The sequence below is a fragment of the Malus domestica genome, chromosome 09, assembly GCF_042453785.1.
Source record: "Malus domestica chromosome 09, GDT2T_hap1".
Classification (NCBI taxonomy): domain Eukaryota; kingdom Viridiplantae; phylum Streptophyta; class Magnoliopsida; order Rosales; family Rosaceae; genus Malus; species Malus domestica.
The window spans coordinates 5,123,001-5,138,849 of record NC_091669.1 but is presented as its reverse complement, the minus strand read 5'-3'; the positions used below and the strand labels follow the sequence as shown (position 1 = coordinate 5,138,849).

Below are 15,849 nucleotides of genomic sequence, written 5' to 3'. Positions count from 1 at the left end.
TTTAGAGTTTTGATCTTAATCAACACTTTAAAAACGGTTATAGAGAGACCTCTTTTATGTGTGTGTGTATATATATATATATATATATATATATATATATGGGTTAAACTCTGTTTACTACCCTGAAGTTTTGTGGTTTTCAACATTTAGTACATCAAGTTTTTTTCGTCCCAGAGTCATACCTAAAGTGTTAATTTTGGGACAGTCTCATACATCTGTTAGTCAAACTGTTAAATCTACCGTTAACTGATGACGTGGCGCCCATGTGGATAATGACTAGGCACCACGTGTCGTTAAAAGGTCCACGTGGAATTATTTTTTTTTTTGTGAAGGGGTTCAAAAAAAAAAAAAAGTGGTTCCTAAAACTACAGCAACCATGACTTTATCTTCATCATCCCAAACCCCTCATCCTAAACCCATCTCAATCTTCATCTCCAAAAATCCAGAAAAATCAACAACCCTACAAAAATCGAGCTAAAACTTTCAAAACCCAAATCAAATCTCAGCCCCAAATACCCTCTAAACCATGAAAAAAAAAATCAAACAACAAAGAAATCTGGAAAATACAATAAAAACCCAAATCCAAGTTTCCGTCGATCCGCACGCAGAGCCATGAAGATCAGAACTTTGAAGCTCCGAGAGGCCCACAAGCCCACGAGCAGCGGCGGGGGGCCGTCGTACTGCTCGGTGTCGTGGAACCAGCAGGCCTACCACGTAGTGACGGCCTCCTCCTCCGACCCCACAATCGCCATCCACGACTCTCTTATCTTGTCCAGCCCTCCCAAGCTCCTCCGCCACCACCGCGACAGCGTCACGGCTCTCGCTCTCAGCCCCAACTCCACCTACCTCACCTCCGGCTCCGTTAACTACTCCGTCAAGCTCTACAAGTTCCCAGTCCCTATCTCCCAACCAAGTAAACAAACAACACCAAGATCTGAATTTCCATCCAAAATCAAATACAACCAATTAGGGTTTCGTAATATGAGAAATTGGGATCTGAGATTTGGGTATAACAAGGAGAAAAATAACAAATTCATAATAAAGTTTGAAGCTTTTAAATATACAAATATGCACTAGAATGTAAATGGCAGGTTAATAGTACAAGAACCCATATATTCAAATTTTAGATAGAGAAAGAGAGATTGTGAGAGAGAAGAGAGAAGATAGGAGAAAGGAGAGAGAAAACTTACTCAGGTGGGTGTAAACGGTTCTTTAGGGTTTTGCTCTTCTGGCGAGAGAGAGAGGAGAGAGAAACCTGAGAGAGAGAGAGAGAGAGAGAGAGGAAAAAGGAAAGAGGAGAGGAGAGAAAAGAGAGGAGAGAGGGGAGCGAGCGGTGGAGATGGAAGCTAGCGCGGGCGAGGGAGGCAAGGGGCTTACTGTCGCACCAGTGGGGAAGACAAAGGGGGAAGGAATCCAGCCCTTTTTCCAATGAGGAAGACAAAGGGGGGAAGTGAAAAAGGGGTTTTGTTTTGTTTTTTTTTTTATTTTGTTTTGTTTTTTTTTAAGTACTTTTATTTAATTAATTTTTTAATTTTTTTTAATGACACATGGCGTCCAGTCATTGTCCACATGGGTGCCACGTCATTAGTTAACAGCAGACTTAACAGTTTGACTAACGGATGTATGAGACTGTCCCAAATTTAACACTTTAGGTATGACACTGAGACGAAAAAAACTTGATGTACTAAATGTTGAAAACCACGAAACATAAGGGTAGTAAACAGTCTTTTACCCTATATATATATATATATATATATGTGTGCTGTGTTTGAAAATTAGGGCCAAGCCGACCCCTAATAAACCTAATTAATGCCAGTTACACAGATTTTCTTCTTTCAAATGATTAATGAGCCACCAAGAAAAAGAAAGAAACACTTAAAAGCATATTCTTTGGTCTTTTTAGGAACTTAGGGATAAACTCACAAGTGATACTAGAAAGACTATCCATTTAAACGATATTTTGTAGACCAAATAATTGGCGGTTGATGGTTGAATTTAAACATAAATATCATTTAAGAAAGAACCTAACCACATCATATGACTTACAAAATATAATCCAAAAACATGGTCTCCCTAACAATTCCCTAAACTAATTAACTAGCAAGTATGATGATTTCTAATACCAAATGACATGCACTTTTTTAACTAATCACACCAAGTCACTTTTGGCATCTGAGAAAGCACAAGGAATAATCTTCCTTCCTCTTACCAAAGGCCATAGAAGGGCATTATAGCCATTGAGAACCCCATTACCAAAGGCCGCATAACCTCATAAATTAAACCCTATAAATTGCTGCCACACCTCCCTCGTTTCTCCACCCTAAACAAAAAAAACCTATTAGAGAATAAGAAGAGAGAGATGAGTCCTGCAACCACAAGCGCCATATCAGCAACCACCAAAGTCCACAACCTATGGAGGTCCCCGCTGCCGTACCTCTTCGGCAGCTTAGGTTTAATGCTGCTACTCATTTCTGTTGCATTGGTCATCCTCGCGTGTTCATACCGCAAACCCTCTTCGGGTGAAGATGATGAAGAGAAGCCAGCAAAGCCCATGAGCGCAGTTCTTGACGATGAGAGAAGGATTGCAATTGTCATAATGGCCGGCGATGACAAGCCGACGCATTTAGCTACAGAGGTGATCACTCCAACAACTCACCACTGTACTTGCTCCTCTGAGACCGATCAGAAAGTTTAAGGGGATCATAAATTAAAAAAAATTGGTCTATTTAAATAGAAAATATGAAAAGAAAAGGTTGAAATGTCTTTGTAAGTTTTTTTGTTCCGGTAGGGTGGACTGTTGTGGTTTCACCTCGAGCTAGTCTCCTTTTTATTAAAAAAAAAAGAGAAAATAGCGACTAAATTCTATCCCTTGATTTGGAACTTCTTTCAATTTTGTTTCCAATTGTTTGTTGTTTTTTTGTAATTCTCTATAAGAGTTTGGCGGGAATATGTAAATTTATTATGAGCTAGTATTGGAAAGTCGAAGTTTTCTGAGCAATCATATTTTATAGCCAGGAACCTGGGTTTAATTGCTCCTGATATATTAATTGATTAAAACGTATATCGATCAAAATTTGTGAACAGAGAAAGAACAGTAGAATAATTTATAGGGCTAGTGTTTTTGGTAAAAATGTTTTTAGAACTAATTTTTAGTAAAAACGTAATTGAATCATAGAAAAATACTTAAAGTGTTTCCGGAAAGAAACACATAACTCAGGCTTATTCAGGAAGCACTTCAAGTGTTTTTAAAACCCAAAAACATTTTCTCTAAAAATGCTCATTTTAAAAGCACTTCCAAACACACTCTTAGAGAAATCTGAAATCTAATTATATCTTGCTATAGTATTGTGGGTTCGATCGTCCACGTTCAGTTAATATTTTCTGAAATTTAACCACGGTAGTAGTGAGGTGGAAACCTAATTACATCTTCTGCGTTCCAACTGAACCATCGGGTCTAATACCACTTTTTGAGCACAGCCTGTATCATCCCTGTTACGCCTATATTGTTCCCCAGTTTAATTATTTTGTACCATTCGGAAATTCAATATTGGTGAATTTTATCTTAAGGGCTCGGTGCAAGTTAAAACGATATAGTAAATGTTGGATATATAGTCACTTATTTGATATGGGAGAAGTGTACTAAAAATGTTGCGATTCGAGAAAATCCACCAAGCATAATAATAAGTTAAAAATACTTAAAGCGTCCTTATAATTGTTGCGATTCGAGAAAATCGTAAATTGGAAAGTGAAAAAAGAAATCGGTATTGGATCTTTTAGCACCCCTGATCGGTCTAATTTATAACTTTTCAAGTTTTAAATTGCATATTTTAGAAGAAAAAACAAAATTTTGGTTACATATGAGTTAGTAAGCATAGTAAAATCATAACATGTTTTAGTAAACTCAAAGAAACCAGAGAAATGATAAGGGGACTCTCTCAAAATGAGAACTTTTCATAAACTCTCTGTCACCTCAGAGTCTAACGTCAATTTTTTTTGTGCCAACATATAGATGAGAGTCTCACTTTTAAGAGAGTCCTCTTAGCATAATCAAAATAATTACAATTTTGATTTCCTTAAACCCTAAACGCTAAGCCCTAATACGCTATAAAATTCCAAATGGGGTTCATTGTACTTGGACAGAAAGATGAGCAAAATTAAGACGTGCAGAAATTATTCAACTTGAGCATTCTTTTATTTGAGAAACCAAGGAACTAAAGACTCAAAAAGAGAGCCAATTAGATATCTAATTGGGAGGTGATGGCTGATGATTCCTCATCTGAGTGCTAGAAATAAGGCCATTGGAGGATACAGAGCATCTTGGCATTTGAGAGTTTCCCTTTCTGCTGTTGTCAAACAGTATTTCATTAGTCGGCACCGATGGCTATGAGCCTGTGAGACCATCAGACCATGACTTTGCTTTGCCTAAAAAGTTGTTTTTTGTTGCTGATTTTATGTTTAGTGCGCTTTAGACGCGGCGGCATGTAAATGCAAATAGGATCTATAATGATGCCCTAGTTGAACGGCTTTGACAAAAGGGTCTCTTGGCACTGTGCCTAGTGGGGGACATGTGCGAGGTTTATTTTTCAACTTTCCTTTTGGTAAACAAAGATATACTAGTTTCTTGCGCACACAAGTCACTATAAATCGTAAATGCATATTATATGAATGATTAAGAAACGTTGATGCATATTTTATAAAGTTTTGGAAGATATATATAAGATTTTAACGTTAATACTCTCATATATATATATATAAAGAAGATATGCTAATTTTCCGGACTTCTGAATGAATGTGAATTGGTGATGAACGTAGATAGTGGATGCCCTGGAGGGCAAAATTGCCTAACTTGCCCCTTGTACAAAAGTCTTCATCATTCGGGTGGATATATACTGAGGATATTCCACGTCAAAACTATAGTTTGTATTTAAAACACTGTGGCATGGACAACTCTTTGATCATCTCAATATCAACCATAGTGTACTTTGTACCTACGGAAACAGAAGCTTTCCACTTCTTTTGCGGCTTACCTTCCAATTATATTATCAATTATTTTTGTTCTGGGAAATAAATTAATGGTAGGCAAATGCACCATTTGGAATGATCTCAAGACATAGCAGAGAGTGCCCTTACACAAATGTTATATACAAATATGATATTACTTCATTACTTTCTTTTGGTTTATTTTTGGAACATCTACAATCATGTGGAAATTTTTCAGATCGACGGGCCAAGGGTCTACTCCAACAACACCGATATTGTCCCCATTTAACCACATGCACAATTATCAGATGTGGGGTTTTATCACAAAAGGCATCGGTATTAGTTAGAGTGAGGCAATTCTATATAAATGGGGTTTTTCCCTTTCCTCTGTCCGATGTGGGACATAATCGGGTTCTAACACTCCCCCGCACATGAGACCCCATTTATAGGTCACACGTGAAATTCCACACATCGACAACCACGTGGAGCTATGTCGGGACTCACCCAATCACAAGGGACCAATGGGGACCCACCCAATCATGTGCCCGCCCCCTGACTCTGATATCATGTGGAAAATTTTCAAGTCAACGGGCCGAGTTCCCACTCCAACAACACCGATATTGTCCCCACTTAACCACCTGCACAATCCTCAGGTGTGAGGTTTTATCACAAAAGGCCTCGGTGTTAGTTAGAGTGGGGTAATTCTATATAAATGGGTTTTTGCCCCTTCCTTTGTCCGATGTGGGACAGAATAGGGTTCTAACATGTTGAGAGTTGTCCCACATCGGTGAGAGACAAGGTTTGCCATGTGCTTATATGGTCTTGGGCTACTCCCCATATTGCCAATTGGTTTTATGGTGGAACCTCAATTTTATCATGGTATCAGAGCAAGTTGTCCTCGTGTGAAGCTAAACGGCCACACACGCTCCACGTCACCTACATGTAGGCTTGAAAATCCATCACACATGCGGGGGCGTGTTGAGAGTTGTCCCACATTGGTGAGGGACAAGGTTTGCTATGTACTTATATGGTCTTGGACTACTCCCCATATTGCCAATTAATTTCATGGTGGAACCTCAATTTCATCAATCATTCTTCAAAGCCTTCCATGTTTTAGAGTTTTATTTAAAATATTCATGTACATGCTTTCAGTTTATTTGTTGATGCATGTATCTTTTTTTTATGAATTTTGGTATGCATACAAGCATTAACAAATGAACTAAAAACAAATATTTAAATATGATTTCCATTTTTAGGTTTTCCAAGAATTTTTTTAATTATATATTTGAGTACATATTCATTTAGTATTACGGTTTAGTAACATTCTTATCCAGTTCTAGGTAAGAGATATTAAATTCAACATATATAGATGGTGAGTTCAATATCAATTTACCATGGCAGGTTTATTATGTAGCTCAATCTAATCCATTCACCATTTAGTGCAAATATACCATTATTATGAATATATATACGTGTATATATATATTCACGCTTCAATCCCTTTATACACTCTCAGATTAAAACTTCCTTTTATATGCTAAAATGTATTTTTAATAAAAAGAAGGTGTTTATTAAATAAAGAGATTTGTTATTGGCATTCTAAAAATATCATCATGCACTCATCTATGCATTATTTCTCTCTTATGTTTTCATATAAAAAGTGCACACTTACATTTTTGGAGTGCTAAGAGCACTTCCACTGTTTGATGAATTGCCAAGGCAAAAGACCAGATTCCCCCGTTGGGAAAATGGAGTCTTAATGAAATACTCCTAGTATTATTCACGTTTAACGTTAATGACATTTTTACTATGAAAAGTCACTCATGATACTATTTACTTACAATAATATTTTGTCATTTTGATTAAAACTAAAATTTTTTAGGAGTTTTCGTTAAATTTCATTTGGGAAAAAAGGTCTCCATTGGTTGAATCTTGACCATGCAAGTAGTGGGTCACTTTAAGCCCGAACTCAAAGAGCCGCCTGGAGACATATGACGCAAGACTGATGTCATGCTACCATGACAATTTTTGAATGGATGAAATTCACTATAAAGCAATTACTATTGAGCGTTTATAGTGACTGCCTTAACCTTCTATTGCCCCTTGTCATCATGGCAGAATGAGTGTACTTGTGCTTAATAACAATACCTTCGAGAAATAACGAATGACAACCCTTGAAGAAAACCAAATAAAACCATAAAAGAAAATGAGTATTTAGCTCAAATCATTAGGGCAAAATTTCAAATTAATGAGAGCTAATATGGATTTTGATAAAATATGAGCCCAAATTCGATATTGGGCTTATAATCGGGTGGAGGCTCCTAAATCAATCCTACCTAATCACGTTTTACATCATAAGATTTTGGTACTTAAGTCAGCTTAGATTTTGTTGCTTGTGTTTGACATTTGTAGCTACAAAATCACTGAGAAAACGTGTAAACCATGTATCATGTGAGTTAAAGTGCTACTGTGTTATGACATTAAAATGTTAGTGGGAAACAATCCAAAATTAAAAAATGATTTACGTTTGGAAAATTTGTCTTATCAACCGATTATATTGATTCATGCATCTATCATCGATCTTTGTTACTTTGCTTTTAACTTATCGTTTTCAACTTTTTGACATTTTCTTTTTATACAACCAACATTGTGAGAGAGAAATCGAACTTAGGACCTTGGGCGTAAAGTTGAGTGTTCTTAAGTAACTGAGCTACAAGCTTTTTGCAGTAGTTAAAATGTTTTTTTGGTTCATGAGTAATGCTTATGATTGAGACTTATAAGTTTGAATATTCAAACTGGGATTTACAAGCATAAAATCATGTCCAGCTCTTCTAAGAAAGATAGACAACATCAAACAAAGCAAGGACAGAACAAAAGCATAAAAAAAAGTTGAAAAGTCTCAAAATCTTGTTCTAAAATCCCAATCCCTAGTTCGGTTCTCTGCATTTTTCTCCCATGTTCATAGAAAGCTGACAAGTCACAGATTTAAAGGTTCAGTTCTAACAGTCATGAACATGCATGGGTCTCGTATATTCTTCTAGCTTGAGGAGTATGTGCTGGAATGTAATGTTTTCCCTTAGACAAGACATAATTTACGTAGATACTAGAAAGTGTTTTAGATATTACACTATTTCTCTTTCCTTGTAAAAAAAATGAGAACATCTGTATTTTGCACTAAAAGTCTAAAAGTCTAATGGTCGGCAGTTTTGTTTAATTACATACAATTATAACGTGAAAAATAAAGATTATATTTTTCACAGACCATTAGACCAACCCCATTTTATATACATTTCCTACTTAATTGGAAGATTCATGCCACTTCTGCACAGATTTTTAGTCCTGAAAGTCTACCATTTTTGAACTTCAATCCAATTTAAAAATTTTAAAAGAAAATTGCTATTGACACTTTAAAATTTTCATTTTTCACTTCAAACTTTCTATAATTAGAAAGAAAAATACACTTGTGAGAGTGCAGAATGAAATTTTTGGAGTGCTAATAACAATTTTCTCTTACAAAAAGATAATACGTAGGTACTCACTAAGTATTTTATGAACTCACTTTCTGATTTAGCTCAACTAAAAATGTCACGTGTTACTTTTTAAAACCCAAGAAAAATTAATGACATGTTCATTATTTTTTTCAACAATAAAATACGTGTTAATTTATTATTAAACAAAACTAAAAAGTGATTTCACACTAGTGAGTACCCAAATATTATTCATTTAATTAAAGTCCACGAAAGTTGTCTTCTTTCTTGTTTATTTTTAGTATTTTTAGTAATAGCATTTTCATAGGTGCATGCCACATTTTATTCTAGCATACATAGGCACTCTCCTCCCCACCCCCCCCCCCCCACCCCCCCGCGCCCGCCCTTCTCTCTCTCTCTCTCTCTCCCTCTCCCCCCTTTTGTAATGGATCCCTACAGAAATTTTTATGGGACGGAAGGATGCAGCAGCAGTGAATCAGGGTGGACAACATACATTGACTCGCCCATGCAAGAAGATGATGCTGAATACAGCAATATTGAAGATGTCGGTTACAAAAACCATCATTATATCGCATATCTCACCAGGAAAAAAGTTGGCAAAGATGACAATGACAATGAGAGTGATGATTCAATGGCTTCTGATGCGTCTTCCGGCCCAAGTCACCACCATGATCTCGCGCGTCCGCGTAGTAAAGAGACTAAAGGCACTGCGCGCTTCAAGCGTGATAACAGCAAGCAATCTAGGCACAAGAGCACAAGCAAACCAGAGAAGAAAACTGGTGAAAGGAATACCAAAAAGAAGTGATGAGAAATCAGCGCTAATGAATTTGATGGCGGCGTCAAGTCCTACACAAAGGGCACTGCAGATTATTAGGCTCTTTTGAAAGTGCTTTTAAAATGACTAAAAACGTTTTTGATGAAATTGATTTTGAATTCCAAAAGCACTTGAAGTGCTTTCTGAAAGAAACATAAGATATGTGCTTCTTGCATGAAGTACTGAAAGTGCTTTTCTAGGATCCAATTGGATTTTTACTAATGATTAGTTTCTAAAACATTTTCATCAAAAGCACTTTCAGTCATTTTAAAAGTAATTCTAAATGAGCTCGTAGTTGCTAGTGAAAACTATAAGCTTGCAACTTAATGACGAAGAAGATGTATATTTGTTCTTTATATGTAGAATACACAAAAGGAAGGATATATAAGTTGGAGTTTAGATTGTTATTAGTTATCTTGCGGGCCAAGGATTAGTTACTTGCCCATTAAGTATTTGTTTTAGGGTTTTCGTCTAGGGTTTGCTTTAGTCTTTCTCTATATAAAGGCTTTTTTGTATTTGGTATTTTTAATCAATCAATAAAACAATGCTTTGCCGTAGGTTGTTCTACTTGGTATCAAGAGCAGGTTCTCTAGACCTGTCTCCCGCCGTCAGCCTGACCGATTCCTAAAATCGTTTGCCTACCACCCCACATTGCTACACATGTATCCCGCACCGTTTCCGCATATGAATCCAATGCAACTGTTGTGACTACATACCTACATACCTACACCGTTTCCGCACTGCAACAGTTCACGTTTTGCACCAGAGTTTCTGCACCGCACCAGAGTTTCTGACCGCCCCGTGCACCCTGCACGTTTTGCACCAAAGTTTTTTGCACCGCTTGAATTCGTAGATGATAACACGCTGCACTGGCATCAATCTGCAACAGTTGAAGATTATTATTGTTGCGGCATAACCATATCAGATTATTATTCACTGATTGCTATCAGGTATTTTTTCTTAGTGTTGTCATTGTAGATATGGCATCTGCAAAGGATGATTCCCTACAAGCTATTGGTGTGAAATTAAATGGAAATAATTATGTGTATTGGGCGTATGTGATGAAGAATTTTTTGATTGGAAAAGGACGGTGGGGCTATGTTTCTGGAATGGTTTCCATTCCGAATAACCCTAAGGATGAAAAATATGTTGAATTGTTTGCTGCTTGGGAGATGAATAATTCAAAGATTATTACTTGGATTAATAATTTTGTTGATTTGACTATTGGAATGCAACTCGCTAAGTTCTCAACGTCTAAGGAAGTTTGGGATCACTTAGCAAAGTTGTATACCAAGGTCAATTTTCCTAAGAGGAATCAATTAGAAATGGAGATTCGTGCAATCCAGCAGAGTGATAAAAGTATTCAGGATTTTTATAATGAAATGACCAATCTTTGGGACCAACTTGCATTGACTGAACCTAAAGAACTTGGCAGTGTCGAGCTCTATTGTCAATATAGAGAAGAACAACGTCTTGTTCAGTTTCTGATGCCTCTTCGAGATGAGTTCGAGACTCTCTGTAGCTCTATTCTTCATCGAACTCCTCTTCTATCTGTTGATTCTGTTCTTAGTGAGTTACAAACCGAAGAAGTCCGTGTGCAGTCGCATAGGCTCTCTTCATCTTGGTCAAACACTTCAGCATTGGTTGCGGTAAGATCTCGTATCAGAACTGGGGTTGCTATAGATGAGTGTACTTATTGTAAAGGGAAAAGGCATTGGAACTCCCAATGTCCGAAGTGATTTCAGCAACATGAATTTCCACAGAAGTTACCACTTGGAGCAGCAGCAGCTTATGTTTTCCATATTGCAACTGATTCAGAATCCGAATCTAGGAAAGATGATTGGACATGGTAGCTTGAAATCAGCATCGGCATCGGCAACGGTATCGGCATCGGCATCGACATTGGAATTTGGAGTCTTGCATCCACATCTACTTTGGCAAACTCATGTCTGTGTTCTGCCATGAGTTTGACGGGGGGTGTTGGAGTTTAGATTGTTATTAGTTATCTTGCGGGCCAAGGATTAGTTACTTGCCCATTAAGTATATGTTTTAGGGTTTTAGTCTAGGGTTTGCTTTAGTCTTTCTCTATATAAAGGCTTTTTTGTATTTGGTATTTTTAATTAATCAATAAAACAATGCTTTGCCGTAGGTTGTTCTGCTATATATTTCTTCTTTCTTCCACAAAAGTTCTTGGTGCGTTCTTATTTCGCTCTTTTGTATCTGATTAGCACATTTTCTTCTCTTTTCCTGCATTTCTTTTAGAACTTCATCATCGCGGAAAACATCCGTTGAAAGTGTAAAGGCTAAATTTTGTCACAACACATTCTTTCAATCTCGGAATAATTAAGTTCCGGAGAAGAAAAAAACGATTTTTGAATTGTTCTGCAAGCAAGAAATTGCGGTGTGTTTGTCTCTCAAGTTTTCTCAACAATAATGCGTCTTGTGTAATTAGTGTGTGTGCCGCGGTCTCATGTGGCTATGAAGCAAACAGTGTGTGCAATTTGCTGGAAAGAAGAAAGATCACAAAGCACACATGTGGCTATTTGCAGTAAAAGAAAATATTGATGCACTAGTTTTGAAAGCTTACAAATTATTATGCAGAATGTATGTTTATGTTAACAAGTTGTGCTGGAAAGAAAAAGATCAACATAGAAAGACGAATGCCAACTATGAATGCTGAGGTTTTTTTGTTGTGACAGTCACAGGAAAAATTGGTAGAGTTTAACAAAAAAAAAAAAAAACTATAAATTGGTAGGAGTGACCGCAATTGAAGATAAATATGAGAGAAAATCGGTTAAGATGATTTTGACACATAAATTGAAGGTCTATAGGTGCTTCGATTACAAAATGTGACTATAAGACAGAGGATCAGGACAAAAGAGGTAGAGGAAGACCAACAAAGACTTTAAAAGAGACTATAAGAAAAGATGTGGAATGCTTGGAGCTAACGGAAAACTTGGTACAAAACTGAACGTTATGACGTTCTAGGATTCATATAATCGACCTTACTTAACAGGATAAGACTTGATTGTTGTTGTCGTTGTTGGTAGAGTATTTCTGCAACAGATGTGCAGATGCAACAGCAAAGCAAGTACCCAACATGGGCTGTACTTCCAACTCCACAGAATATTCTACCACTTTCAAAAACAAAATCTGTGATTTGTCATCAAATTTGCACGTTTTATCATGTAATCAGTATATTTAAGTTCTCTGATATCGCGAAATGCGAGTGGCCGGTCGAATGACTGTATTGTGGAGATCGACCGGCTACTCATATCTTGCAATTATCTAACAAGATGTGTCCGCATCATAGAAAACCGCACAGAACACACTCAAACAGTTGTTTAGCAAAGTGAAAAATGAATTTTAAGAAACAAAGAACATGTCCTTTTGCCTCGCTTTTTGCCTTATTATTCATTAGGTCAACATGATCAGATAAGATTCATAAGAAAACCAACCCCCTTTAATTTGGGGAGTCCTATACTACATGTCTTTTAAATGGATCACATCACTTGAAGAATTCTTTGAATTCTTCGGTTCACATTCAGTTGTAAAATTCTTTCGAATTCTTCGGCTCTCATTCAGACAACTGTTAAATCACATATTGATGTACTTCAGAGCATCATCCAAATACTTAAGGAATATTTGGCACATACAATAATTGCAGGAAAAATGCACAAAAAATAATAATAATTAAAGCTGCAGAGATTGAGAAATATAAGATTTTTTTTCGTTGATTTTTTTCTTCAAACATTACAGTCTAGATTATCACGCCAGAGTCCTTACATTGAACAGAATTATGTCTTCCATATTAGAGAGGGGTCTGTGGGGGTGGACAGAACTGTCAAAAGCACAAGAATAACAAAGCACACTTCTAAGTCTTAAAAAAAAACTGATAAAACATGTTTGGGATAAAATTTTCACCGAAAAGAGTTGGCAGAAGCTCCGCCCAGCGTAAAATCGTCAGCAGAAATTATTCGGATGAAGGAGGGCTCTCTGCTTGAGTAGGATGGCAAGGAAACTGGACTTAGATCTTTGACTGTTTGGCGATCTTGAACCATTCAGTATGGAAAGCGCCTTCCATGTCAGTTCGTTCGTATGTATGAGCACCAAAGTAGTCACGTTGAGCTTGGACCAAGTTCGCCGGTAGGGTATCCCTTCTGTAGGAGTCAAAATAAGCAAGGCTTGCTGACATACCTGGGGTGCTGATGCCTGAGTTGATAGCAAGGCATACCACCCTTCTCCAGGCAGACTGCCTCTCAACAATCTCTTTTGAGAACTCTGGGTCCACGAGAAGGTTTGCGAGATCAGCATTCCTATCATAGGCCTTCTTAATTCTGTCCAGGAACACTGCACGAATGATGCATCCTCCCTTCCAAATCCTGGCCAATTCGCCCAACTTCAAGTCCCATCCCTTCTCGATACTCTTTGCACGGATCAGATTCATCCCTTGTGCATAACTGCATATCTTGGATGCATAAAGAGCTTGCCTCACATCATCGATCAACTTTGCCTTATCCACCTCTGGGGCATTCAAGCTATCCTCAAAGCCAGCTGACTTGAACACTTTAGCTGCTTTAACCCTCTCGTCCTTTAACCCACTAAGGAACCTTGCATCCAAAGAAGATTCAATTGTTGGAGCTGCAACTGATAGTTCAGCAGCTTGCTGTACGGTCCATTTACCAGTACCCTTCATGCCAGTCTTGTCCAAAACCTTGTCAACCAAATATCCATCTCCCTTGTCATCCTTGATTCCAAATATATCGGCAGTGATTTCAATCAGGAAGCTGAGAAGCTCACCCTTGTTCCACTCTGAGAAAACTTTTTGGAGTTCCTCATTTGACAACTTTCCCACTGATTTCAGCACATCATAAGCCTCCGCTATGAGCTGCATATCACCGTATTCAATCCCATTATGAATCATCTTGACAAAGTTACCAGACCCACCTTTGCCAATGTAAGTCACACAAGGACCACTGTCCGGAACTTGAGCTGACACCTTAAGAAGAATGTCTTCAATGTACTTATAGGCCTCAAAGGATCCTCCAGGCATCATAGAAGGCCCGTATCGAGCCCCCTCCTCACCACCTGAAACTCCCATTCCAAGGTAAAGAAGACCTAATTCGGCCATGGCTTTCTCCCTCCTCTCAGTGTTCTCATACCACTCATTACCACCATCAATGATGCAGTCGCCTTTCTCCAGGTAGACGGAAAGGGTCTTTATGGTCTGGTCAACAGGCACCCCAGCCTTGACAAGCATGATCACGACACGGGGTTTCTGGATTGACTTAACAAAAGATTCGGGATCATGGAATCCATAAAGGGGAAGGTTTCCTTCCTTTTTAGCTCGCTCAACAGTCTCATCAACTTTGGAGGTAGTTCTGTTGTATACCGAAATGGGGAAGCCTTTCTCTGCAATGTTGAGGGCCAAATTTTGGCCCATGACAGCCAAACCGGCAAGGCCTATTCTTGAGGGTTTTGGTGGTGCAGCCATCTCTTTCCCTGTCTGCTACATGCAATTGTTAGTGAGACTGTCAGACTAGATCCATATACTGGAGAGACATAGAGTACAAATCTAAATAACCCGAGTCCCGGGGAACAAAATGTGAGGATAACCCTGCACACTAATTTCGCATTGTAGAACAGACGAGATTAAACATTAAGTATATGATCCTCAGATGAATAACACTAAACTAACAAATCTAACGAACAACGATGTTACTCCAGTTTAATCACTAAGCCCTAACTTTGACGGTCCAATTGTTCCGATCGAGTCAATGGACAAACAAATATAAAAAAACTAAACTTTCATTGCCCCACAACCTCCGTAGAAACCCACAAGAGTGAATTCTCTGAACTCTGAAGCTAACCAAATTAAACCAGACCCACTTATACTTATCTGTAACAAAACTCAAATCATATTTAATATAAAAATCATAAAATTCCAGAACCCATCAACCAAACTGATTGGATGAACTAAAAAGCATGATCTAATCAATCTGAAAAATCCCAAGAATCCACAGATTATTGCAAAACCAAATTCATCGTCAAGATCAAGAGCAACCCAATAGCACAGTAACAAAACGAACACAGATCAACAATCCCAAATCATAGGATCCAATCAAACGTCAGAAAAGCTATGATTTTTAACCGCAGCAAGTCAAATAATTTAATGGATGTAATTACATTCAGCAAAGTAAATCAGTAGGGGGAGCATTTTGATCAAGACCCAGAAAGCAAAATGATCCAAACCTGAAAGTGTTCTTCTGTAAGGAGAGAAAGGGGATTGAAAATCTGAAGAAATCGAGCAGAACCCAAGAAATCAAAGATCTGTGGTAGGCGGAAAGTGTTGAGCTTTTATATTAAGAAAAAAATAATTTCTTGGCATAGCGGGTCAAGATTGGCCACTGACCCGGTAGGTGAGGTGGACAAGCCGTCGTTGAAGATGGGTTAGGTGAGGTGGAGATATGGAAAGCCCCTCCAAAGTACCGCAACAGTTGACTGGCGCCACTACAGATTTAGGTTTGTGAATATCGAATTTGATATCAAATTAGATTGTTCATTATG

General features: G+C 37.8%; 3 protein-coding genes and 1 long non-coding RNA gene across 5 annotated transcripts; 2 read left to right on the top strand and 2 right to left on the bottom strand.

The window, feature by feature from the left end:
• Positions 1 to 307: 307 nt before the first annotated feature.
• Positions 308 to 1,452, bottom strand: LOC139188236 (uncharacterized). The gene is made up of 2 exons (XR_011571540.1): positions 1,191 to 1,452; positions 308 to 934 (listed from the first exon to the last, which is right to left on the bottom strand). It is a non-coding gene; the product is annotated as an uncharacterized lncRNA (long non-coding RNA).
• A 907-nt stretch (positions 1,453 to 2,359) lies between these two features.
• On the top strand, positions 2,360 to 2,695 carry LOC103411402 (protein GLUTAMINE DUMPER 6-like). Its single transcript, XM_008350039.1, has one exon. It carries the CDS (start codon positions 2,360 to 2,362, stop codon positions 2,693 to 2,695), a length of 336 nt encoding a protein of 111 aa, XP_008348261.1.
• A 6,197-nt stretch (positions 2,696 to 8,892) lies between these two features.
• On the top strand, positions 8,893 to 9,273 carry LOC103442863 (protein SOB FIVE-LIKE 3-like). Its single transcript, XM_008381660.1, has one exon. It carries the CDS (start codon positions 8,893 to 8,895, stop codon positions 9,271 to 9,273), a length of 381 nt encoding a protein of 126 aa, XP_008379882.1.
• Positions 9,274 to 12,990: 3,717 nt separating this feature from the next.
• On the bottom strand, positions 12,991 to 15,826 carry LOC103442469 (6-phosphogluconate dehydrogenase, decarboxylating 2). Of its 2 annotated transcripts, none has more exons than XM_008381257.4 (2): positions 15,535 to 15,826; positions 12,991 to 14,791 (listed from the first exon to the last, which is right to left on the bottom strand). In XM_008381257.4, exon 2 carries the CDS (start codon positions 14,774 to 14,776, stop codon positions 13,310 to 13,312), a length of 1,467 nt encoding a protein of 488 aa, XP_008379479.1. In that variant the 5' UTR covers positions 14,777 to 14,791; positions 15,535 to 15,826; the 3' UTR covers positions 12,991 to 13,309. The 2 variants fall into 2 exon arrangements, with proteins under 2 accessions (XP_008379479.1, XP_008379478.1); XM_008381256.4 differs by having other exon boundaries at positions 12,991 to 14,788; positions 15,535 to 15,817.
• Positions 15,827 to 15,849: the final 23 nt, after the last annotated feature.